At 42.4% G+C, this 27031-nt stretch overlaps 1 protein-coding gene and 1 long non-coding RNA gene across 6 annotated transcripts in view; one reads left to right on the forward strand and one right to left on the reverse strand.

Annotated features, from left to right (window-relative positions):
* The window catches only part of PALM2AKAP2 (PALM2 and AKAP2 fusion), a 266024-nt gene that overhangs the window by 216161 nt on the left and 22832 nt on the right, over positions 1-27031 (reverse strand). For 4 of the 5 annotated variants that reach the window (XM_042015308.1, XM_042015310.1, XM_042015314.1 and 1 more), the window contains exon 2: positions 2232-2312. In XM_042015308.1, coding sequence (XP_041871242.1) covers positions 2232-2312 — 81 coding nt within the window. Of the gene's footprint in view, positions 1-2231; positions 2313-2474; positions 2725-27031 lie in introns of those variants that run through there. The other variant, XM_042015312.1, reaches the window with a different exon arrangement.
* Positions 7036-16840, forward strand: LOC121658416. The gene is made up of 3 exons (XR_006013960.1): positions 7036-7177; positions 7838-7987; positions 12556-16840. It is a non-coding gene; the product is annotated as an uncharacterized LOC121658416 (long non-coding RNA).

The following is a 27031-nucleotide window of genomic DNA, read 5'->3' on the forward strand; positions in this document are numbered from 1 at the left end:
TCAAACTGGCAGGCAAAATATAATGTTGGTCAGCCTCCACTAAGCAACCAGAACACTGAACAATGTATGAAACAAAAATGCAGTTTTCTCTGTCTCTAAAGAGAAACAGAAACACTACCAGCCAGTGCCTCTATCTTAATTTTTAAAATTTTTTGTTATTTTAATTTTATGAAGGTTCTAGCAGCAACAAGGATGAACTCAGCAATCCCAGTTAGACCTCTGCTATCACCTCATTCAGGTGACAGAGACATTGTCTCCCAGCACACAATTGCTTGGTGGTACAGGCAGCTCCCAGAGCAGCAGTCACCATGACCACCCCTGTAAAAGCAGCACAATATTCCTCTGGTGACAAGTGATGCCACTGAATGGAGAGGTGGGGAAGATCTTATCATGTCCTGATGCTCATCCTCACACACAGCGTTACAGACCTTAAGTCTGGCTGTGATTTCAGCTGAGAAAGCTGCCATTTTAAAGTCTCTGCCATTAAATTTCTGTGCCCTGATCTCCCATTAGCTTTCTGTATGATTACTGATCTTGTTCCAGCCTGTGGGATAAAAAAACAAGGGACACAGCTATTTTTCGTGTGTGTCACTGAAAAAATCCATGCGGCAAAACTGAACCTCCACTAGTGGCAATCAGCATAGCAGGGCTGAAGTCAATACCCTCTACATCAGCTGAGGGGCTGATCCCACTGCACCACCTTGAGGGGTTTTCCTATGGATGATGATAAAATACATTTTAGCAACAGCTATATCAAAGTAAAACAGATGAAGCAGAAAATTGACAGAACTGTCTATCCAAAAGGCTCTGCTTAAGGAATTTCTTGAAGAATCATAATGCAGTTAGCTTGGAAACAGTTAACATCCTAAAAGGAGTCATCAGCTTGGTAGCAAAAAGATAAAAAGCAAGCACTGTGAAGGTACTGGAACAGTACCTTACTGCTCTGCTGCAGTACCCTGCAGTTATCAGAAGAAATTCTCCCCTGCCTGTAGTCAATGGCAGCCTGAACAAAATGGCAACTCCTGCTGCCCCACAGAAATGCAATCACATCTTTGACTGGAAACACCACTGTGTGACATCCACAGACTGGTGGTAAACCTGATGGGGCATTTGTGTAGGTGGTATCAATTACTTGGGCTTAACTGCATTGTGTTTACCAGAAAAGGAGGACATGCAGAACATGACTGCAGGGTCTTGGAGAGGCAGGAGAAAACCTGCCTGTAGCATAACTTGCAGTCTGGTCTACAAGTGCATGTGTGGGCAGAGATACTCTGCACATCACCTCCCAACACAGGTGCACTGTTCAAACACACATATACATGTACACTTATTCCACAAGAAACCTAAATACCTTAATTTTAAAAACACAGCTCAGCTCACTTGCTGTGAGGACAAACGGTCCAGTTCTAATCATCTTTCTCAGATATTTTAATCGCTGATCCTCAGGCTCCCCTACTGAACTAATATAACAAGATCTGACCCACAAATGCTCATCAGCTACAAAAAGATCACATGTATGTTTTTGTTCTTATCTTTGCTATGCACAAATATGCTACTGACAGGAGGGAGAAATGATAGAAATAGCAAGGATGGCTTTCAAATGATGCTATCTGCAGCTGTCATGGAGACCAACAGGGACTGGGATTGCTCGGCACCCTGTTAAATATCAAGGCGCTTCTCCATGTAGAGTCACACATACACATCAACACCTTCCCTGCATGTACATACATGCCCATTTTATTATGCCATGCATGCCTAATAACTCAATCCTACAATGAAATCTTTACACATGTACACAGATGCATGCTAACTACCACTCCTTCTGCAACACACGAGCACAAAACCTAATGACAGGCACCAGAGAAATCCAACGCAGCTCTGCAGGCAGAAAGTGCTGGCAGAAGCCATGCAGTGCACACCCAAACCACAGTGATTGGTGTCTTATCATTATGTATAATAAATAACACCATTTAATAATAACAGCCCCGCTGCGCTGCCTGCACTCACACCCTCCTGACTCCATGCTCCTAAACCATTTAAACAACATGGTCCTGTGCATGAAATGCACAGAATGAAAAGCAGGCAGGACATGATCACTGCAAGAGATAAGCTCCGGCAGTGAAAGCTGCTTCATGTCAGAGTGGGCTTTTCCCAGCTTTCAGACGTGTGATCTGCATGTCTAATAATGAACAGATTTAGTCAATCCATCATTTCTGGCATCAGTCCCTTACCTTGAAATGCTGCAGCTGAAGTATCTGGTCCTCAAGCTGTTGTCTCTTGCCTTCTATTTCTGTCTGCCTTTTCCTTTTCTCCTTGGAAAAATAATTTTGAGAGAAAGAGAGAGAGAGAGGGAGAGAGGGGGGAAGAGAGAGAGAGAGATCTCGTCAGAGAAACGGAGGCTTTAAGGGTAGCAGATTCGTAACAGCATGTAAGCAGTCAAACACATCTGTACAGATGTCACCAGTCCCATTCACCTGCTCCTCTGCCTGCTGGTATGCAAACAGCAGCGTTCTGGGAAGGGGCCAGCCCCAGACTGGCTGGTTACTTGCCAGTAGGAGAAATTCTCCTCGCTTGCTCCCAGCAGCCGGAGCAGCAACAGAGTGCACAGTTCCAGAGGAGGGGAGAAAACAGGCATTACAGCCGAGAGAGAAGTTAAAGGGACAAAGATGTGATTTTGCATTTGAGATTCTGGGGCCAAAACCATGGATAGTGTGGTGCACTTGTGTGACAACAAGGTGTCACTACAGCAGGGGGTGGTATCACGGAGGAGGTGAGCTGCTTGCAGACCTTATTTTTCCCCCTTCAGCAAGGTTGGTGGTAAGGCGTTCCCTGGGCTCAATAGGGAGAAGATGTTTCAGCCAGAGGGCATAGGATTTACCTACAAAGTAAATGGGGTTGGTAACCTCCAGCTGGCTGTGTTTAAAATTCAAGCCACCAGTGCACACCAGCAGCTGGCCATTACCAGGTCCCTGAAGCTGGACTGACCAAGTGGTGCCAAGGACAGCACAGTCCTTTTCACAGTCCGTTCATTGCCACTCGCCTGTGCTCAGGCCGCTCCCTTCAGCGGGCAGCAGACTCTCTCAGGTGTTTCAAGAGGAGAACTTCTTTTACCCCCACAACACCTTCCTGTTAAGAAGGTCAGCTGTTTGCCTTTGTCAGTCTTCTGCAACTTCTGGGGAGCATTTCTCCTCACCCATCCATCCCCATCCTGGACCAGGTTCCCTCTCCTGAAGGTCTTTTCTCATCTGAGATTTTGTGGCGAAGACAGAACTACTGAGTAATAAATGAAGGCAGTCAGTAAGCACATCAGCCTCTGTTTTTACTGCAACAATGGTTTTTATTCTTATCTGCAAAAACTCTTTTTAAATTTAAATATTTTGGTAGCTGTAAGGTTGTGTTTGAAGACATTTGGGGATTCCTTAAACCCACAAAGTAGTTTTTTTAGTTATTTCTAGGTGCCCTACTGATGCTCTGGGAATTTTCTGCTTTCCAGGAATTTCAAATCTTCATGTCTTGTCCTCAAGGAGTATATGGTAAGATTCTGCCCATGCAGAAATTAATCATCCTTGTATTGGACATAAAACAGGGTATTTTGAGGGACAACGTTACCCTAACAAGGAAGATCAGGAAACTTTAAAAAAAAATTATTAGTTAATGTCAAACTCACTAAAAACAAAGTAAAAATGGAGGTAGAAAACTGCCTGGACCACTTCTGCTCAAGGGTTAGATATCAGAATGCTGATGGAAAGGCTGGAGTAATGAACCCAGAAGAGGCAAAGTAGCTAAATGTTGCATATGTCAAGCAGTTCTTTAATGTTTTGCACACTCTTATATGTTGATTATTCATGTATATCTACATTTACACACACACTCCCCGTTGTCTGAAGTATGTAAGGATACTACTGCTGAACAAAAATATCCTCATAGGATAGAATCACAGAATCATGGAATGGTCTGTGTTGGAAGGGACCTTAAAGACCATCTCCTTCCAACCAACCTATCAGGGGCAGGGTCACCTTTCCCCAGATCAGATTGCTCAGAGCCCCATCCAGCCTGACCTTAAGCAATCTCAGAGCATCCAAAATGTTCAGGCAACCTGTTCTAGCACCTCACCACCTTCACAGTAAAGAATTTCTTCCTGATATCTAATCTAAAGCTACTCTCTTTCAGTTTGAAGCCATTCCTCCTTGTCTTGCCTCTATACACTCTTGTAAAAAGTCCCTCTCCATGTTTTTTGTAGGGTCCCTTCAGGTCCTAGAAGGCTGCAATTAGGTCACCCCTTCTCTTTCTTGGGCTGAACAATCCCAGTTCTCTCAGCCTTTTCTGCTAGGAGAGGTGCTTCATCCCTCTAATCATCCTGTTGGCCCTCCTCCTGCTCCAACAGGTTCACTGAAGTTGTTTTACGGTAGGAAAATCAGCATTTTTAGTAACTAAATTGTCATAAACAGTGCCTATCTTGACATCTCACTGGTCTCTGCACAGAGAAGACAGTTTGCATTTATGCACATACAGGCATACAGAATTTATGTGTGTACCTTTAAAAATCCTTCTGATCTAGAACTGTGATCTGTGGATCATCACTCCTATCCTCAGTCTGCATTAGCCCTTCACACTTTTGAAATGAATAAGGTATTAGATGGTTCAGGGATTAAAAACCCTAATATTATTCAGGGACATCTCTTGCCATTTTTTTCTTTCTGTGATACTAACAGTGTATACGGAGTCTGAAAATCAGATTTTGTTCTCTGCTATTTCCTCAAACAGCTGGTCAGCCATGGACCAGAAAAAAGTAGTTTTAAAAGCTGTTGCAGTTAATGCCTAATATTCTTGGAATAAGGATAATTCTGCCCTTTTGTGTCAAGCTGGCCAGATGAAAAAATATTGGATTTCACATATGTAGGTATTAACACCCCACATTTGACACACCATAGGCCAGCATAAGGCACATACATCTTCACTGTCAAGTGATCTAGATTGGTAAGTGCATCTATATATATATACATATGTTTATACATAAATGTGTATACACACACACATACACAAACACATACACACACACACACACACACACACACACACACACACGTGTGTATTCTGCCTTCCACAAAAACCTTGTCACTACAACATGTGATGGAAACCACCACAATATATCCTTTGGCTGGTTGTGTCATGCTGTATAATGGATGTAACAAGACAGCTTTATAAAAGATAGATGAAAACTCCTTTTCTTTTTGAGAAAGGGAAAGCACTTAGAGTATTTTCCCTGTAGGCAGCAACACAGCAGGCACTAAAATACTTGAACTACTTACTAACTAGTGGATTCTGTGGAGTTAAATTGGAGTATTGCTCATGTTTCCATTTCACTGGCATTCAGACAGCCTGAGTGTATGCCTTTACCCTCTGATTTTGTACAAACTATGGGTGAGGAATACGGGTTATAAAAAGTACTTTTTTTTTCTCTAAACATTGTGTCAATCAGGACTATTCCACCTTCAGGTCACAATATCACTTTCCACTCAGGTTTATCCCAGTCACTGAAGGTTGGGACTGTATATGTACCTCGTTTACATAAGCAGGTTCTGGAAAAGTGTGGTGGAAGACTGGACTGGATGACAAAAATCCCACCAAAACCATCATGTCAAGGATTTTAGACATCATTCCAGTCTTCACTTAAACAGTCTTCTGGTTCAGTACTTTATGGAAACATGGGATTTGAAGCACATGCTTAACTTGAGCACTTGTTAAGTCACTTTTCTATGAGCTGGCCAGTAAATGTTTCTCATTATTTTGTCCATCTACTTACACATAACTTTTTTCCAAATATTCCTGCTAAATTACAAATTTCTAAGGGTCCTGGCACCAAGAAAATAGAGTGTTTACTTTAAACAAAAAGGTTTACTCCCGAAACTGGATTGAAGAGAGGGGGAAAAGACTGGAACTAGTTTTACTGTGATTGTGGCATTTTTAAAGGAAATCATATGTATCTTTCTGACGTATATCTATCTGTGCTGCTTTTGTAAGAATACAGTCAGTCACCAAAGATGGTTACCCTTCCAAAATGGTAGAGGAGTACCATTTGGGAGGTAGTCTCAGGGCACCCTGAATACTTGAGATATTAATAAGTAAAACAGGATTTAAGGTTTGCATCTCTCCCTTCACCAAATTACAAGGAAAACCAGGGAAGTTAAAATACTTTTTTTTTTTTTTACTCAGACCTCCATGAGTGGAAAAGAACATAGGTCAAGCAGCAAGGTGACTCACACTGTGTAAAAATGAGATCTGTATTCAGGCATTCATAGGTGGATGTGCAATATGTAAGCCATAAATTTATTTCCAAGGAGGTAGATTTTGGAAAGGATGAAATTCTTAGCATTAAAGTTGGTCAGGGTCATCTTCCTATTACTAAAAACCAAATATATCAGATACTCAGTAAGAATCCTTGCACTTGGAAGAACAAGAGGCATTGGGAGGATCAAATACAGATCTGTGAAATCATGCAAATAGCCAGTGGACATCTACCTCTCACTCCAGGAAAAAAAGGGGCATCAAGTGAAACTGGATGGGGCAGGCTTGAAGCCAATACAATGGTCTGCTGTGGAAATCATTGCCTCAGGATGCTGTGGGTTCCAGAACATGATGGACATCCCAGGGGAGCCTGAGGAGAGTCAGAGAGAAGGAATACTGTGGGGACAGTTACTACAGAAACTGAAATACATCTGGTTCAGTCAGCCCCTGAACTACATATGATTTTAAGGACTTCTACTAAGTTTCTGTGTGCTTTTGTCTTTGTCTCATTGTTAATCCTAACAACTACTGACTTTTTTGTCTGAATAGTGAGTTATGTTGATCAAAATAACCTACAGTTTAGTATCACACTTCTCAAACTGTTCCAGTCAAAACAACTCAAACAACCACAAACCATTGCCACCAACTACTAAAAACTCAAACCCAAAGCAAGTATAAGATCTTGAAGAAAACAAGTTATACCAAAACAATTCCCCTAAGATATTGCAATCATAGAATACTTCATTTCTTCATTACAAAATAATTTTTGTTCTCGTTTAGAAATCTGCCTGCGGAGCGTGGGAAGAGATACAAAGATTACTCAGCCCAACAAGCCCCAAGCGTCTGTGGAGAAACGTGCACCTCTAGCAATCCTTGGGGCTGTAAAGACTTGGTAAGGCCCTTTGGACTACTTGTACTGTCAGAAGCACCTGATTTCTTTGTTTTAAATCCAGGTCAGACCTGTGGAGAAAGCACACCATGAAGAAGCACAGAAGCTAAGCTCTATTTGATGGACCTCACTGTGAAAAGACATGCCTAAAATTGATGTCAGGCTAAGGCTTATGGAACAAGTATCCAAGATAACATGCTGGGATGAAAGAAAACATCCCCAACTCAACAGAAAACCCAACAGGGATCATGTGAACCTTGAGTAGAAGGGTGGCACATCACTGCAAGAGCTACCATCAGTAGTTTCAGAGGTTTCCCATTGGAATCATCCTGCACGCCAAGCAAGTGTTCAGTCTGACACAGAGGTTGTGACAATGCACATATTGTGACAATATTTGCCTGTTGTGACAATGCAAAATAAATGCACCCAAAAATGACACAAGTAGAGGAAAATCATAGTCTGCTTCAAAGCAAGGAAAACAGTAACAAAGAATTGTCTTCAAAGAATTACGTTAATTTCTTCAGCAAGTGATTATTTTCTCTACTCTGCCCAGTTGACAGATATCATTCCCCTGTATTTAAAACTCACATATTTTTAGGGCAGGAAGTAAGGAAAAAAAACCCAAGCAAAAGAGTTACTGACATCTCATTTTTCTGTTGCCAGTTTGGAGACACCCAGAACTCTGTGGGAAAAGGAGCATCTGGGTTCTGTAAAAAAATTTCAACCTGCAGTTCTCATAATCCCAAGAAACCATTCCTCAGGGTAACTGAAACCTTCATCAGGGTGGTGGTTAAAATGACCATTTTCACTGTGGTGAGTACATGTCTCTCATAAATGAAATCAAATCTGTATATTTGCTTCCTCTTTTGCTGTTCAGCAGCAATGGTTCCCAGGAAAGAAAATATTAAGAGAGACAGGAGGCTACTTTTCTCCTTTTTTTTTGTTTTTCTCTTCTCTCTTTCCCCCCCACTTTCTTCATTCATGTATGGTCACCTCTTTATTTTCCTCTTGCGTCTGAAGAGAAGGAAACTCTCCTGAGAGCAACCATCCCTGCCAGTTGCAATGATACAGCCCATTATTGGCAGTGCTTTGCGGACTCCAGTTCTGAATGTTATCTGCTGTTGTGAACAGCATGCAGCACAAATCCCAGCAGCAGAAGAGGCAGGATGCAGAACTGAAGCAGAGACACTGTTACATCAGAATAAATACACCTTGAAGGACAGTGGCAGGACGCCTGCTCCTTTTGGAGCATCAATGCCCACTTTCATTATTTACTGTCAATTGTCTTGCATGACTATGCTTGGTGAAAATCCTGTTGTTATGGGTAGCCATGCAGACTCTGTAATTGCAAGCTGGAGGCTTGTCTGGTCTCCTGTTTTGAGCACAGGGAAAATATATGTTTTTTCCGATTATGGGAAATGACTCTTCCTGCAGCTCCTCTCCTACCATGCTCCAAGCAGAATCAAGCTATGCTTGTCTTGACATCAATTTTTTCTCTACAATTACATCATCAACAAGACATAAATGTAAGCTACTGGCTTTACTCCCTTAGGCTTTTTACTGCAAAACCCTCTCTGCCCCAGTTCCCTGAAATCCCATGGGCACCTCACTAAGCTTTGTTTCACTTAAAACATGAGCCAGGGACAACTTCCCTGCACATGTATAATGGAATCCGTTTTCTGAACTTTAGAGAATTGCACTCTCTGCTTCTACGTAGCATCAGGAGATGAGGGGACTGACACCCTTCTTCACTCACAGTTCTCCTGTGCAGAAGACTCATTCCCTAAAGCACAGATTCATTATTCCAAGTGTCCTAAGTGTCTGAGACCTTGGTAGCCCACCTTACCGGACCTCCTCCATATCTAATTGAAGCAAATTGTATGTTGGAAAGTTCTAGATAGGATGCAGGGGTATCAGGAGTACAGCCTCCTGCTGCAATGATTTTCATTATCTTCCATATACCCACTTAATGATAAAGCTGTGTCCATGTCCATTACTCCAAGCAAGAAGCAGATGGATTATTGAGGAATAAACAACAGGAGTTCCCAGTTGCACAGGTGCAGCAGATAAATGCCTGAGGGGAACGAGTGAAACCCACCTAAAAGGTAAGGGCTGGGTTTAGCTTCCTTCGTCATGCCTGCTCTTTCCACAGCTGTATACACAGCAGGAAATCAAAGCTGAGGCTGGAGACAAGGTGAACAATTCACGATTAGGTACGCCTTCTACCTCCTCTCTTGTGAAACTGGTACAAAATGGAGATTACTGTTGCAAGGGTTGATTCCCATTAACCACACAGCTTGCCAGAGAACATAAGAAATGACCTGGCATGTTTGTTTTGGAAACAAAATAAACTTAATTCACTGAGGCAGAACCTGGTAAGGGAGTAACTAGAAAAGCCTGGAAGTTACGGAAATGCCTTTTATTTAGTATACTGAACAGGCCTCTGCGAAGGGTAAGGCAGAATTACTTGCACTGTAGTGACTCTCAAGGTGAAGAAATAACATATTGTCAGGCAGAAATACACTGGCTTCCACTGCAACTTTGCATCTAAGAGGCTACTCTTGCACTGTGTCAAAGGATGGGTATCTCCTGTGCTGACCTGTTAAAGCAAATTGAATAGCTCTGCTTCCACTTGCACATTGCCCTCAGCACAGTATTTGAGTAGGAGACCTGAAATAGTCATCCGGTCTGTTTGGGATATCAGAGGAGAAGTTAGTTCACATGGAGCCCTGTAAGACTAACTGCTGCTTGGGACTTCTGAGTTATGAACATTTCCTGACTGCCACAAACCCACTGCCAATGTCATAGTTGAGACTATCCAAGTCAAAACTGTCAGGAGGAGAAAGGATAATCTTTGGTGAAGACAGCAATTCCCATAATCCTCTAAAGGGCTGCAGCAAGAATTTCAGCTGCCCTGTGTGCTTGTAATTATAGCTCTCTGGTCACTGAAGGCAACCACCACAATGCACATAGACAATGACTCCTTAATTAAAATCACCATGCATCTCAAACAACAAATAAAAGGATGGCACTGCTCCAAGAAGAACAGCCCTTACTGAAAACTGATGAACATGGGAACGAATTTCCTTTTTAAAAATTCCCTTATTAGCAATTTTGAAAGGGGACATAATGGAAAAATGTCTCATTGAGATGATGAAGTAAAAATATCTGGGAAGAAAACACAGTTCCTCTGGTAGCCCATGGAGAAATCCCCACTTGGATGGAGCAGTAATACCCATTTCCATGCAACCCAGATCTTACATGCAAATCTTCCTTTCACTGAATGCTACTGGGTCAGTGGAAGCAGCTTCAGGTCTAACACAATCCATGTGCATTTTTGACTGGGTCACCACCATAATGAGTCCTTGAAGTATGAAAAGTTTCAGTCAATTTCCCTTATTTCCTCCCATTTCTGAAGTGAACATGGGCTGACACCCACAGATGCGGCTTGCCTTCAGTTGCTGACAGAAAAAAAGCCACACATTCCTATGCATTTACAATTTGATCTCAGGCTCTTTAATGGCTGCTGAGAGGTGGCCAGGGTCATTGGGGTCTGAGTACCTTTTCTGTGAGATGTGACAATGAAGCAAACAGTTACCATAAAAATGTCAGATTCCCACCCCCTATTAATTCCACATCAGCATGTCTTCCAGAACTTTGAAGCTTTTACACTAACCCTGAAAATGGGAAACGGGTAAGAGCTCAGGGTCACCTGAGTCCAGGAGCAACCTTCTCTGCAACATCAATTATTTCTGGAAAGAGCTCAAAAAACTGTATAGAGCCTGTTAGTATAAATCATGAAATAGAATGATTTATCCATTATTCTGGATAATCCTTAGTAGCAGTCATAAATGACAGGCAACTACACTTCATTACCTAGTGCCTACTACAGCTAGCCTCCAAGATGATGTGTATAGCTTCTTCTATTAACACCTAAGCTAGATGAAAAATTCTGTCTTCGTCTAGCAAATTGCCTTTCTTCCTAAAAATAAGGTGAATTTTCTAGATAATGTCACATAGAAGAAATTCTGAAACTTCTATTTTCTTTAGACAACTAAAATTCTGAAATAAGCTGCTTTTTAATCAAGTACCTTTTCTCTGTATTTTTCTTAAAAATATATTTTGGATAAGGAATGTTAAGCAGACTTTACATTTTCGTTCACAAAAGTATACAATAAGGAGTTTTCTTTAGCCTGAGTAGGCTATTTGTAGAAAATCAGTTCATTATCTTTCCCTACTCTCATATTGCTGCTAACTGGCTTTGGTTTAAATCCATGCAGTTCAATGTCTATCTTTCCACTGTCTGCTGCTGAAAAGGAGAAAGACAGGACTTGGTCTGTGGCTATAATTTAATCACACTTCCACAGCTTCAAATAAAACTCTCTTGTTTACCCTTATGCCCCATACACTCCTTAAATACCTCTTTATGCTGCCAATAAGGCTGTTGTAAAGGCTCATTGTAAAGGTGGAAACACTTCTGATCACAGCTGAATGTGCAGAGAAACACCCATACAAGGTTTATCTAGAAATGAAAAATAAATCACAAAGATTTTAAGGCATCCAAGCTGAAGCTCTGATTGCTTATGCTGGTTTTCCCTTAAGCAAATGTCTGGTTAGGATCTCTATGCATTATTTTTCACTTGGTGAGAGATTAGAATTACCAAGACTGGGATTTCAGCAAAATTTGTTTTCCCTTTTTATACATTTTAATTGCACATATGACAGACATGTTCACCTCAAGAAACTTAAAACTTCTCCAGGACACAGCATATTAAGTGGGAAGAGGAAACTGGATTTTCTGCAGTGGAAAGGGAACAAACTGATCTGGATGGTCAGCACAGAGCAATGGCCAGAATCCACAGGGACAACCAGTGCTAATTCTGGTACTTGAACCATATCCAGCTTTTTGCTTGTTATTTTCAAAGCACTGGTAGAAAAGACCCAAATGAAGGAATTAAATACCTAGAGTTGGGCTTTGTGTTTTAATCCTTACATTCTGGCTGGATTAGCAAATTGTTTCAGTCTCAGTGCCCCACATCAAAATGTTTGTACTGAGGCTTCCTCCCTTTGCCTGTCTGTGTGGCAGCTTGCCTGCTGATCCCAAGGCTTTTGGCACGGACCTGCATGGCATCCCATGCGATCTGCTCATTTTGCAAGGCTGTGCTTGGCAGTTGTACTGTACAGGACTCCTCTGCTGCTGAAAAGCACTTCTTGTCATTTGTGGGATGAAACTATTGGCTCAAACCCTTTTCTTTAAGCTTTTGTGCAATGTTGGTTATGAGCTAAGGATACTTACATTGTCTGATGCTCAGGGATCTGCTAACATGTGGCAGTTGCCGGTGTCTTAACTTCTAACTTTGACTCTTAACTTCTACATTCAGGAGGAACGTAATTCTACATTCATACCTGGTTTTACAGAGAAAAGAAGGAGGGACAGAACCTTGCCTACAAGCAGAGTGTGACGCAATCCGAAGTCTGAGACTTGCCACCTTCTATCTGCCAGTACCCTTCCAAACTAATGAGACAATACATCAGTTCACAAACCACCATTCTGGCTAAGTTTTCCTTTCTTTCTGAAGAGGCTGTAGAGGGCTGGGTTCCTCTTGCTTTTTGACCAGCCCTGGAGATCTTATCCATTTGCACCTTGTGAAGACCCACACAGGTCTGGGAGAGCATGAGTGCCCCTCTTCGGTTAGGGGGTAACTCCCTGCTGAGTCACAGAGACTGATGGGGCTGCTGGACATGCCATTTCTGCCTCCTCTCCAGTTAATCACAGGAATCACATTACTCGAACATGAGAACACAGAGGGATCATTGACCATAAATGAAGACCTTTATCATGACTGGGAGAGTAGATACATCTATGTGCTTGGTAAAAAAGCATGTTGTGGTCCAGGTATGTTAAAAATCCTACCCAGCCTCGGCTTTGGCATCTAGCCTTTGTAACACATGAAAGAACTGGCTTCATCTCCAGCCAGCTTTCTTCTGGAAAGCTTATTTAATTTGACAGGTGTAAGATCACATGCCTCAACACTGAATCTTAGCAGTATGCGGGAGGAATTACTGCTAATGACATTCCTTTAGGTCAGGCATCCCAATGCTTTCCATGTGAATAGGAACAGCTGGGACACTACACTACTTAATGCCTACCAAATTCATCTGCTGGCCTTCTCCCTTCACCATCAAAGGCAAAGACCACCCTGATCCTGGCAACACAAAGAGACCCCCAATGCAGCTTTTCATCACCCTCTGGCCACATCAAGTAAGAAGGAACCGGTAAGCACACGAAACCTGTGACGTGTCTGACTGCTCTCCAGGAATGGATTGGCTGCAGATCTTCAAGACAGGGTGCTCAAGGCTGCAGGCCACAGGCAGGATGCAGAGGAGGGCACAGAGTCAGTCTGCTGCACTGATGGGGACACCCTAGGCAGAGCAACAGAAAAACAGAGTCTGGATCTCACTGCCTTAATGCTTGGCTCCAGAACTCAAACTGATGCAGAGAGGGCAAATTTTTGCTGTGCCATCAAAGGTTTGTCCCCTTCAGAAAACTGCCTGCATTTTTCTGTGATTTGTATCCCTGCTGTGAAGTGTATCTGGGAATTCACAGCTTCAAGGTCACCTCAGTGACCCATATGCCTGCTGTGTGGTTTGTGCAGGTTTGTCTGCCCAGGTGCTCAGGTTTTGGAGAGATCTGAAACAGCGAAGCCTGTATAATTTAGAGAAATTTCACACTTAGCTGACACACACATCTGACAGATTTATAAAACTCTGAACGATTTTAACAGCTTATTAAACAGCAAACAGAGTACCAAAAAGCCAAACCATGCAGCTAACAAAAGAAGCTTTGGGATTGTGGGTTGATTCCTGCCTCTTCCTGCTTGCCTCCTCCAGTCGGAGTAATGTGGCCTCTTCTATTGAATGACAACAAGTTGTCATGCATGTCCTGTTTAACTTCTCCTGTGCAACTCCTCTGTCTTTGTCTGGGTGTCCTGCGCAAAGGAAGCCTTACTATTCTATAACATCAGATTTTGAAACCATTTCTTCTTCCAGGGTGTATTTCTATCAGTTTTGCTCTTCTGTTAACTTGAAAATGCATCTTTTGAAAATGCAGCAATTCCTTCTATGAAGCTGGAGGAGGGAGAGGATGCAACTGCAGACATATCCCTTCTCAAAAGTAATATTCCTTCTTCCTTCTACTGTTACTCCATCCTGACATAGTAGGACCATAATATTGCACACATGAACATCCTTAAGGAAGGTCAGATCCTTCTCTGAGACTGCCTCAGAAGGCTTAGCACTCTTCCTTAAAGCTTTATCTTTTTAAGATGAGTAGCTTAGTCACCTCCAGGGATTCAGACAACATGAAGTCAGTGAATAGTAATCATCTACTACAGTCTTCAACATGATGCTCTGCACATGATGCACTACAGGAGTCCCTGTTGAATGATCTTTTTTAATTCAGGTGTGTGCAAAACGTGTGTTTCTCTTTACTCAGCAACTGGATTAAGGTGAAAAATACAGCAATTTGCAATATTTCATATGGTTCGTAAACTCTGATATCCTGCAGGAGCTTGTAGAAAATGTGAAGGTCTCAATTCCTAAGCTGGCTGCACTCTTAAAACCATGACAAAAGCCATGACAGCTTACAGCAGAGCAGCAGGTTCCAAGGAGTGTACACCATTGCCTTGGCCTGTAGACTCTCTTCCACCTGGAAGACATCCACAATCAAGATCTCTGACCTTTTAAATGGAAAGACCTTAAGAAACATGCTCAAAAGGCAAAAGATGCTTAAGTACATTGGCCAAAAGTGATGCAAAGCACCACTTAAATTGAAGCACCTGCCTCTCATGCCACAGTGTAAAGTTACTTTTTCAGAATTCAACACTGTATTTGCTCCATACTTGTGCTAGACTAAATAAAAACCCATTATCTATACTCTGTGCATGGTAATAAATTTGGAATTAAAAAGCTTCTTTGTTCTATAAACTACAATTAATGGGTTCTGCCCTCGCTGGGCAGACTGCTCCACGGTTTCTGAGGTGATGCTGCCTTTGCCTTAGCAGAACTAACTCTGCCAGCTTATGAGCGGAGAGATACAACTTCTGGACATGTTACTGGCAAAGGTGGTCAGAGATACTGTATTGCATTGATACAGTGATTATAGTGTCTTTTTTTGCTTAGAAGTAAAGGAAAAAGGAGAGAGATAGAGGGACAACAGCTCCCCAACTAGCTTGTGAAGGAATTTTCCAGAGTAAGGTGAAAACCAAACCTCCTATTTTTGTTTCAAACCAAGCTAAAATTAGTTTTTCTTCACTTTTTAAAGAAAACTGCTGGCCCCCCATTCAATTATGTATGTCTTCCACACAAATCTCTTTTCAGCTTGATGGCTGTGCTGCTACCTGAAAAACTGGACTGCTGCAGAGCCCAAATGGGATACAATTGCAGGCTTGGTATGATGCCTCACACAGCTGAATCACTAGGCTTTGAAGGGACCTCCAGAAGAGCATGTAAAGCCAACACCCAAGGTCCATTAGGAAAAGACATACCCAAGATTTTTCCAGGAATGGCAGGAGAGTCTAGGAAGAGTGCTGGGAATAGATTTACCGGTACAGAAGAGGGGTTGAAAAATCCCTCTCCTCTGTGCATTAGCACTTGTGTGATATGTAGTCAGTTGGCCTTCAGAATGAGGGAATTCATGGGAACCTTTTCATGGTCTGAATGTTAGAGGACCAGTCATCCTATCCTGCACAGGCAGTAGCTGTTGACTTCTATACAAAATCCAGTTCCCACAGCTCAAGTCAGCACCACTTTTGGCTGCAAGTGCCCACACAGGAGTGGACCAAATAGTTCAAATGAGGACTTAGAAACCTCACTAAAGTCTGGTTAGAAAGATATTTTAGTTTTTGCTCAGAGTTTAGTAAACCAGGACTGGGCTCCAGAAAGTGTATAGAATATTAAAATATTCACTTTCTGCAAGATCATTTAAGAAGAGGAGTATCTCCATCCTTGACTACTTCTGATGATCACGGCTGTTTGTTTGGTGGTCTCTCTCAATCTCTCAGTCCATGGCAGAGACAACACAACCCACTGTATCTTGATTGGGCTTCCAACTGGTCTGCCACCAGAGACAGGAAACTTTATTTAGACCTCAAGCTCTTTGTGGCAGACACAGTCTCTCTGTTCCATAATTGCACAAAATCTATTAGAAAGAGGTACTAATTCCCGCCTGGGATTGTTATGTTATGACAGAAACAGTCTCACAGCCAGAACTAAGCACTGTGTGCAGTAATTCTGTGCAAACTATATGGATTCCCAAGTCCTGAGGCTGGATGGATCAAAACCTTGCATTTTGTGAATTTTTGTGTCTCAGATCCTCTGACAGGTATCTTGCAGAGATCTAGTGTCATGTTCCCCCAGGAAGGAACAAACAGAACTTACCAGAACTTTGCCTCCCATCACACTTCGTTACATGACTACAAGCACAGCGGAAGCTCAAGGAACAGCACATAGTGTTTGTCATTAAGCCCTAACTGTATTCAGCAGTGTTACAGATGAACACACAAATTCAGGATGCTTTCTAACAGTCGGGCAAAACGTTTCTTGAGGCAGTGGCTCACAGAAGCAGGGAGAAATTATTTTCCACAAAGAGCTACTCAGGATTTATAACTTATTCAAATGATTCAGGCTTTTTTTTTTTTTTTCTGTTGAAAGACACAAGTTTGACACACTACCAAGCTCTCACTATAACTGCTAAAGAAAACTTTGAGAATATTGTCTCTGGGATTTTCAAATGGCTTCACCCATTATCTTTAATGTGAACAGAATGAGGTCACTTTTTGCACATTTACAGTGCATGCTCTTCCTCTACATCAGAATAAACTTTATAGACTACATCACTGATCTGACAAGCGTCTCCTGTACCACTGAAATCACTTGCAATCCACTTTTGACAAGGGTCAGCTTGCCTGCAAAATCACTGCTCTGCACAGCCCCTAGAAATAACAGATTTTCCCCCTCAGAGCAACTAAAATGTTGAAGATGACAAGCTGCAAGACTGGATACATACCACAAAGAAAAGAGGGTACAACACTAAGGTCAGCAAGCTGAGTTTTGCTTGACATAGCATGCACAGTGCCACTAAACTTAGATCACAGCAAGCCAGCTAGTAGTGACACTACTGAAGCTCCCGTCCCTGAAATGCTGGGTGTTTCCTAGGTACCTCTCCAGTCAAGCGAGGATGAATTGACAGAAGTGCTCCAGCTTGTAGACAGTTCACAGTGAATCCACTGCTGAGCAGGTTGCTCTGTGAAGTGAATGATGTAGCCTGAAGGGGAGGTGCTACTGATCAGTATAAGCCACTCTACCTGTGCTCTCTACAGTCCCCTGAAATCAAATATACAAAACTGCCTGTTGCCTAGCAGGGATGGGAAGACGGAGACCTGCGTCCCCTTTTTGTTAGCAGATAGCCTACAACAGCTTGCAAGATGGACCCCTGAAGGTCAGGATGCCATCCAGAGGGACCTGGACAAGTTTGAGAAGTGGGCCCATGGGAATCTCATGAGGTTAAACAAGACCAGGTGCAAGGTGCTGCACCTGGGTCAGGACACTCCCAGTACCAGCACAGGCTGGGGATGAACAGATGGAGAGCAGCCCTGTGAGGAAGGCCTTGGGGGTGGTGGTGGGTGAGAGACTGGGCATGACCCAGCCATGAGCACCCACAGCCCAGAAAGCCAAACGTGTCCTGGGCTGCATCCCAAGCAGTGTGGCCAGCAGGGGAGGGAGGGGATTCTGCCCCTCTGCTCTGCTCTGGTGAGACCCCACCTAGAACACTGCATCCAGCTCTGGGGTCCCAGCACAGAAGGACCTGCTGGAGTGAGTCCAGAGGAGGCCACCAAGATGTTTAGAGGGATGGAGCATCTCTCCTATAAGAAAAGGCTGAGGGAATTGGAATTGTTCAGCCTGGAAAAGAGGAGGCTGCAAGGTGGCCTAACTGCAACCTTCTAGGGACCTGAAGAACCTGAAGGGACCCTACAAGAAACATAGAGAGGGACTTTCGACAAGAACCTGTGGACAGAACAAGGGGGAATGGCTTCAAACTGAAAGAGAGTAGCTTTAGATTAGATATTAGGAAGAAATTCTTTACTGTGAGAGGTTGCCTAGAAGTTCTGGAAGTCCCGTCCCTGGGAGTGTTCAAGTTCAGGCTGGATGTGGCTCTAAACAACATGAGCTGGTGAAAAGTGCCCCTGGCATGGTGGTTGGGATGAGATAGTCTTTAAGGTCCCTTCCAACCCAAGCCATTCTACAACTCTATGATTCTATGACTCCCATGAGCATGAGTGGGGGTAGGATGTGCCAGTAACAAGCAGTAATATTACAAGCTCTGTCATAATTCCAAAGTCTGAAGGGGCAAACTGCTGGATTCCACTAAAGGATAAAGCATTTTGTCTGCAGATGGCCACATTTTCTATGTCTGGGTTTGGTGGGAAGAAGAACACCCAACTTCTTGCCACCCTCCAAGCAATCCAAACTCAAACTATCTTCCATTTAACTTTTGCTAGTGAAAATAAAACCTAAATCATCATATTCCCCTGACTAATGTGCTATGCAGGCAAAAATGTGATTTGTAGTTTAGGCTAGCACTAAATACCACCTGAAGGAAGAGTCTGAAGAGAAAAAGAGCTTTGAGTCTGCTTTTGCCAGATGTCATAAAAGCATCATAGTATCAAGGAGCTCCTTCTGGAGGTATCTCTCTGCAATATATGGCTTGTCATTCTGTGACTTAAATAAGCCTCTTCCTGCTCACCCTTATGGTAACAAAAAGCACTCAAAACCACCATGGATAAAGCACTTTTGTGGAAAGAAGGGAAAAAAATCCAAATGCCAGAATAGAAGGTGCACATCATAAAAGGAAGACTTTCAACCAAAGGCTAGAAAACCAGTGTTTTTCCACCAGATGCCTCTAGGCCCCAGATCTGCTCTGTTCTGTACTGTGGTAAGCATGAAAAAAAGCAAGACCTTTCCTTGCATATTTCTTTCTGCCCAAGCAATTCTACACAGCCACACGTGCTCCCTTAGAGGATCTCTTTCTCCAGAACTTGTTAAACATGGTTGTCACAGTCCTTACTTAATAAAAAAGGGTACTTATTCAGCATAACTCTGCAAAGCACATAGTAAGTAGTCATTTGTCTCTAACAACTATGCAGAAGAGTTACAGGCAGCTGGAACACAACAGCATCTTGTTTGCCACCCACAGAATATATAGTTTTCTCCCCATAATCTACTCCTTTTCTTCGGGAACTTCTACTTCAATGGCAGAAAGCCAAGGGACAATCCAAAACAACCCTTTTTTATAAATCACACCTTTGCTCCCGTCTTTCAGGCATGAATTACAGGACATTTTTCTGGCACAGCAGCTGGTAGCAACAGCTGGATCCCATGTCCTTTCCGTGGAGCAGGAGTATACCCCATAGCACAACTGGTCACTTAGCTCTAGATGATACCTTGCCAGGCTGTCATCACATTGAAGGCAAAGGAGTAAGGAATTGAGGATTCTCTGCTTTTTTGCACAAATTATTCTGACATTGGGAAGTTGCAAAAAGTGACAAGACCTGCTGAGAACCATGCTGAATTCTTTTCGTCACACAGCAGCATGGCCGAAGGGAAATATCCTGATGTATCAACACCACAGAGAATTTGAGCTCTGAAGGCAGCATTTGATCTCCTAAAATAGGTAATTCAAACTAAATTCTGATTCCTGGAGTCGTGATTTCTTTTCTGGTCTGCCTTTGGAGCTGCATGATGCTAGCTTGCATTATAAAATTGCATGTTAACAAATATAATACATCCATAAAAACAACAAGCATAATTTCTTCTGAGTCCTCCCCACATTACTATTCTTTAGGAACCAATGTAATTAAATAGGCTGGAGTAAATGATGATCCATAAAGTCTACTTCCTGCTGTTGGTTTATCACTTCTACTATTTTTAGCACTCTTCTGAGAACTGGAAATATGTTTTGATAAAGATACCATCTTCTAGGCAGGGATACAAATAGTGAATCAGTCTATTCATATTAATGTCACAAGAACGACCACATCCAAGCCAGTACGAGGCAAAAGGTCTCTGCAATGGATGTTTTCTGTTTGTTACCAACAATTTATTCTGTTGGTGTGCGACAATCAAGAGATCAGGCTAGACTCTCAGGCCATGCATGTCACACTTTAATCCTGTTGCCAGGGTTTATGCCTCAAGTGTGTACTTTACTGGAAGATGCCTGTTTGTTTTCCTGTAACTAGCTGTGGTCAGAGCTGTTTGTTCTATAGATCATGTGGCTCACATTCCTCCTGGAAGTCATTTTGTGAGCTGCAATTTTCAGCAGCAATCTCAAATAAAAATTTCCACAGGCAAAAAAATCCTGATCCTGCTCTGCCCATCTTAATAGATGCCTATTTTATGTTAAGTTTTTTGTGTTTGAGCGCCTCCAAGTTTTGCAAATCGTAAGATGGGGAACATTAAAGCACTTTCAAGAACAAAAGATTCAGTATAGACAAAAAAGACTGTCAAATCCTCTTGGATTAAAACCATCTGCTTTATGGCTCACATCTCAGAACAATATTTTTCCTCAGTCTATACCTCCTCCTAGTCTTCAGGTAACCCCTTACCCTAGTAAAGCTTACTAACTGAAGAAAAATTACCATGGACAAAGACACATTGCCCTTGAAGAGTAGCACGTGAGAACAGCAAATGAAGAACTGATCAAGAAATGGCAGATTTCACAGCACCTGTCAATTTTCCCAATGTCTCACACTATAATTCCTTTACTTAAACTAAAATTCCTTTTCAGTATTTATCTCAGTAACACAACACAGGGCAATGGCTCCTGTGTAGCCTGAAGTTTACTACTTCTTTTTCCTTCCTTCCTTTCCTACCCGAATAAGGTCTTGCCTGTATTTTTTGTTGTTTGCTTGTTTTTTCCCCAGAAATATGAACAGATCTAATAAATGTTGCCTCATTTCCTACTGTCATGTGGATGTGTATGTGTTCATGAATAGGCACGTCACAGAAGTCCTTTTGCTAAATTGCAGAATTATTGTCCGCCTACACCACACTGCAATATCAGATTTTTTTCCTTTTTCATATGAGCAGAGTTAATCCCTGATAATCTGCTTTAAGTGCTCAGAATAATGACTAACAGTCTGCAATAAAAGATAGCTGTGCTGATGTCCAAGTACCCACCTTTGAGACCACTGAACTGACCTAAACACAGACAAAGACTGAATCCCTTTTTTGCAAATGGGTCTGTGCTCACAGTATGTAAAATAATAATAAAATATGGACCTCTACAACTCAGTGCTTTACTTTTTCTATCATGTATTTTCATCATGGCCCTACTTTGGCTGAAAACGCAATACATTAGTGTTCCTTGGGGACACTGAATAGGATTATGGCATTTTTCATGGGCCACCGGATGGCGCTAGTATCCAAAACACTACTGTTAGCCCACCATTTGTTTCGCCAAGGAAAAGACATTGACTTTTAAAAATCAAAACACTCAAGACAGCAGCCCCTTGGCAACCTGCAGTGCTATGTCTATGTCTGCCAAAATGGCACAGGTCACAGGAAAAGTGATGTAATCCACTGCAAAATATGTCACTTCATTGTTTGCCATAGCTGCCCAGCAGAAATTTGGGCTGCACGGAAGATTTTTGGCGATACTGCCATACTTGAAAAGTCATTTAAGAAATTGATTTATTCTGCTTAGATGTTGTATACATGCAACTCCATGGTCACTGGGTTAGGGGAGCAGGGAATAAATGAAAGTAGCAGGTCACTTTCTTCTTCTGATGCATGCATTAGAAATGGTCTACCTGCTCCTGCTATATTAGTATTTGGATCAAACCCTGTGGAGTTTTTTGGAGTTTTTTTTTGGAAGCAAAGATGACATTGGAATGTGGTGAAATTATGCTGGACTAAAGAAAGACAAGCAGCCCACTGCTGCCCATGGCCTCAATGGTGTTGACTGAGATGCTTACAGCAAACCATCTCACTTGGATTTGAAGAATGAGGTGCTATATTTTCATTTCAGTATTTTGCCTTAGGAAAGGCGCTTATTGCCTGACTCAGCTTTGTCCTCAATTATTTAGAGATGAAATGGGAAATGTGGATTTTAAAATTTGGTTTTTTACTCTGCAACACTGGAGACACACTGGAGACGCTGCAACTGGAACATCTCTTTTTACGGAACAACAAATAGGAACAATTTTAAAAGTGGTGTCTGCTAAGCAGCCATGGCTGAGTGGCAAACTTGCTTCGGTTCATCAACAGATCAGAGCTTAAAGCTCTGTGAGAAATCCATTATTTCCAATGAAACTGGAGCCAGGGCTGCAATGTGCCATCGTTTTGTACTCACTCAAAAGGAGTCGTTCTTCATTTTCCTTCATATCACAAATATGGAAAGCTGTCTTAGATTTAACATTATGAGGGATAGATGCTAAGCCCAGAAAATGTTACATTTCAAAGAGAGAACCTGTGTTTTAGCAATTGCGTTGCCTATAAAGAGCCAAATGTAGGGGCAAAAGGAGAAGGAAGGAATGGTGAAAGAGAAGATGGTAAATAGCAGTTAAAGCAGACAAAAGGACTCTGTTGCAGAGTGCAAATGAAGCACAGCTGGTCTACAGCTGCACTGTATTCCCCCAGAAGGTAGGGCACAGGGGAAATGTCGTAATGCTTTCGTTACTATCAGGATGGTACAACAGACTGGATGGACTGAATGGCCCTTTTCTCTGATGCCCGTAAAAATGGTCATAAAAAATCCATTAGTTCCCTGCAGCCTTGCGCATCCTGAGACACGCTGTCATGCGTAAGACAGTAGGCAGACTGCTGCTCTGCTTTCAAGGGATTCACAGGCAAAATCTTGGAGTAACACCCCAAAATCTGATTTTGAGGACAGACCAGAAGCATTTCAGACAGGGAACTGAAAGCAAAGATGATAGCATTAAAGCCTGCTGCAAAGCAAGCTGGAACTATTGACAAGCTACCCCTTGACTTCAGTGGACTTGAGCCCAGTCTGCCTGTTATTTCCTTAAGCTCATGGTTTCAAACCTGGGTCTGTACAATTTTTCATCCCTTCCTTCCCTTCCCACCTGATGAACTATTGCAGGAGCTTCCTGAAGACTGCACACCAATTTCATCATTACACCCCTCTCTCACTTTTCTTGGCCCACACATTCATGTCAATACCTCTATTTGTCATTTCCTCCTTCCTGTGATTATAATTGAAATTTACTGGGATAAGATGGGATGATTATGAGATCAAAAGCTTTTAACAAGAACTACCCTGCTGTTTGACTGCCCCACTTAAGGAAGCTCTTGTGCATTTGTGGCAGTCCCTCTTGTCTCCCTGAGATAGGTGTCTGGCTGCTGCATGAAGTGGGGCCATGGTCTATAAATTACAGTGGCACCAAACCCAGAAGCAAGCTCTCTGTGCATGCATTTCTTGTCTGAGATGAAAAATGAAAAATAGTAACAGTGAACAGTAACTATGCCTCAAACACAAAAGTCATTGCTTCTGCAACGTGGAGGCAGCAGTGGATTTTAAACTTCTGTATCAGATTGAAGGCTGGAGGCTCCTCCTTTGAGCTATTAAGCCCTTAGCACCATTCCTGATGTGATACAGTAGTCTCCCTCTAACTAGGATCAAATAAGTCAAATTCTACCAGCTATAAAAAGCTTCTAAAAGTGACTATGAAACCCAAGAACGTAATTTTTTCTCACCAGGAGTGGGAAAATTCATGAGCCACTCCGAGTATAGATGTCAACAGCTTCTTTGTTGAATTTCTCCCAGAAGACTCAAAGCTGGGAAAAATCAAAAGCACCAGTTTCCTCCTTCTGAAGTTGCGCAAGAGCCTTTGAGGTTTTGCTATTAGCAGCCTCCTTCTGCAAACTGTTTATTCCAAGGAACATTCATTCCCCACATTAAGGTCAACCAAGGGTTTCCTTAAGGCAGCTGAGCCACTGCCATCTCTGCTGGGAGGGCCCAGACAGAGACGCAACACCAGGATCACTGTCACAGGCATGTGCTGTTGCTGTGGCACAAACCCAAAATCTAACTTAGAACGTTGTAGTGCCAAGGGAAGCTCACGTTTTACTCCAAAGGTAAACGATTGCTTTCTGGTCGTTTCCAAAAGCAGGATATCCATCTCTATGCCCCAGTAAACTCATCAGGGAAATAACTGGTTTACCTTCCAACAGGAAGAAGTTACACATGTTCTAGTAGGTTACATACTTAAAGATGAGCTTGAAGGCTTTTTCCTCTGTGCCTTTCACACACAGCTATAGCTGTTTGTGCAGCACAATACGTGACAGCAAAACTTTGCAGGTAGACCTTGTAGTTTCCACCACAGCCAGGCTTGAACTCTTCCCTGAAAACTGACCTTTTAAACTGTATTAATTGATTCTGGAATAATAAAAGCTCCAGGCCCTTGTTTTTAGTTGCTTCACAAATGAAAACGTACGAAGAGATTTCTTTAATTTATCTGTGGCTAGGAATTAACTGACACAGAGCTGGAGGTTTCTGCATGAGGGGAATGTATGGATGACCTAGACAGTGTCATTACATGGAGATGTGATGCTCCTGGAGTGAGTCCAGCATAAGGCTACAAAGATGATGAGACGACTGGAGCATCTCTTTTATGCGGAAATGCAGAGGAAGCTAGAGCTCTTCAGCTTGGAGAAGAGACAACAGAGAAGGGACCTCACCAATGTCTATAAATATCTGAAGGCAGGGTGTCAAGAGGATGGAGCCAGGCTCTGCTCAGTGATGCCGAGCAATAGGACGAGAGGCAACAGGCAGAAACAGGAAGTTCCACCAGAACATGTGGAAGAACTCCTTTACTGTGTGGTAGACCTAGCACAGGAACAGGCTGCCCAGAGAGGTTGTTGAGTCTCCCTCACTGGAGACACTCAAGTATTATCTGGATGCAATCCAGGGCAATTTGCTCTAGTGGACCCTTCTTGAGCAGAGAGATTGGGCTAGATGACCTCCAGTGGTCACTTCCATTCTTATTCATTCTGTGATTCTGTGATCAGGGATAGCCATGTGGCATCAGAAAGGCTTGAAATAGACTGTAGATTGACCAACAGTTTTTCCAGGGATATCATGCAAAGAAGCTGTCCAACAGCTATCTGTGCATGAAACACATTTCCCTATACATAATGATAACTGCATAGCTCTTTTTGCTATTTAGCCTAAGTCCCAGATCTTAAAAATGACAACAAATGAGTGCAGCTACTGCAAAGACAGGGTATTTTTTCATCTTCCCTATCAAGCTTCCTGCACTGGTTTACCTTTGCAAATAATTTCCAGCAATCAATCAAAAGACAAGCCTGTGGAACATTATCTTCTGTTCTCCAGATGTTTCCAGTCAAACTAACACTTTAATCTGTCCACCTCCTACTCTCTTGCTAAGTTTTGTTATTTGGGGGAGTCCAACTTATGTTGGGTAAAAGCAGCCACGAAGAGGAATGGTGGATGCACAAATCCTTTAGCAATCATTTGAACCCCATTTTATTCGCAGACATACTGATAACATCCCCACAGAAAAGAAAAAAACAAACTTCTTTCCTATATATAGTTATAGTTATCATCAAGTATGCAATCTCTCTTTCCTCTTTTCAATTTGTTATATAGGAACAAATGTTATCTATCAAAGAGTTTAATTTTTAAAAGTGAAATTTGTCAGAAGATTTTATAAAAATTTACACAGTAAATACAGAACATTGCAGATACATTTTGCCTGGAACCTCAGTTCTCACCTTCCAAAGCAATGATCACTTAGGACCTATGCGAACGTCAGCACAGGCACTTACCTGCTTCCCAAAGGACTTCACTGTTGCAGCAATTACTGCTTTCCAGCTGCTTGCAACTGCCTTCTTTGCAGAGACTACCTTGCTGTGCAGTTGTATGTCTCTCTGAGGTGTCTTTTACCAGGCAAAGTCAGCCACATGGGTTTAAATGGAGGAGATGGGTTTTTCACTCCACTAACTGTAGAGGCTCTAGCAAAACATTGTCCAGAACGTGGCTGTTGTCACTTCCTCAGGGCTACAGCTGGGTCTGGCGCACCTGACTATGTCTCTACTTCTACACACTTTAGTTGCATTTGTGTAACATGATATAAAAGCAGTACCTGAGGTATTCTTGAAATTGCTGATCCAAATCCAATCCTAATGTCTATTTGTGGGTCTCTTAGACCTACCACTTGTGTAGGAATTTTCTCCACTTTGGTTCAGCCACATGGATCTTAACCTGTGTTAAATTTTTCCAATTACCATTAAAAAACCCCCAAACAAAACTCTTCTACAGTGCAATATAAACACAGATAATATGATCTTCAAACAGTAACTAACCAATATTGGAGTCTCCTTTACAGCACAGATATGTACCACTGTTCAAGGCATGGCTTTCCAGTGTACAAAAGGGGCTTGCTCTTTCCCTCTCCTACCGTCCCTTTTGAGTGTTTGCGTAGTGCATTCAACCAAGAAAAGTGATTAAGAGAAAATAACAGCTGGCCAGCCAACAGGTGCCTGCTCCTAGTGTCTTGCAGAAGCCTTTTGAAACAAGCTGGAGATCATCGTCTGACACCATGCGTGTCAGCAGCTCCAGAGGTAGAGGGGCTTGGGGCATACACAACACAGCTTGTGGCCAGCCAAAATGAGATGAGATCCTCTAAATATATTTTCATACGTCAGTTCCTTGGGTACCATAAAATGGCACGTCTGCTATTTCTTAATGAATAATGCAGACTTAAAATAATTGAGCTTTCCTCTATTAGCATTCCAGTCTGATCCTATTAAAAATTA

The sequence above is a fragment of the Corvus kubaryi genome, unplaced genomic scaffold, assembly GCF_017639235.1.
Source record: "Corvus kubaryi isolate FWS band 111438036 unplaced genomic scaffold, C.kubaryi_AGA036_p1.0 split3-37296, whole genome shotgun sequence".
Lineage (NCBI taxonomy): Eukaryota > Metazoa > Chordata > Aves > Passeriformes > Corvidae > Corvus > Corvus kubaryi.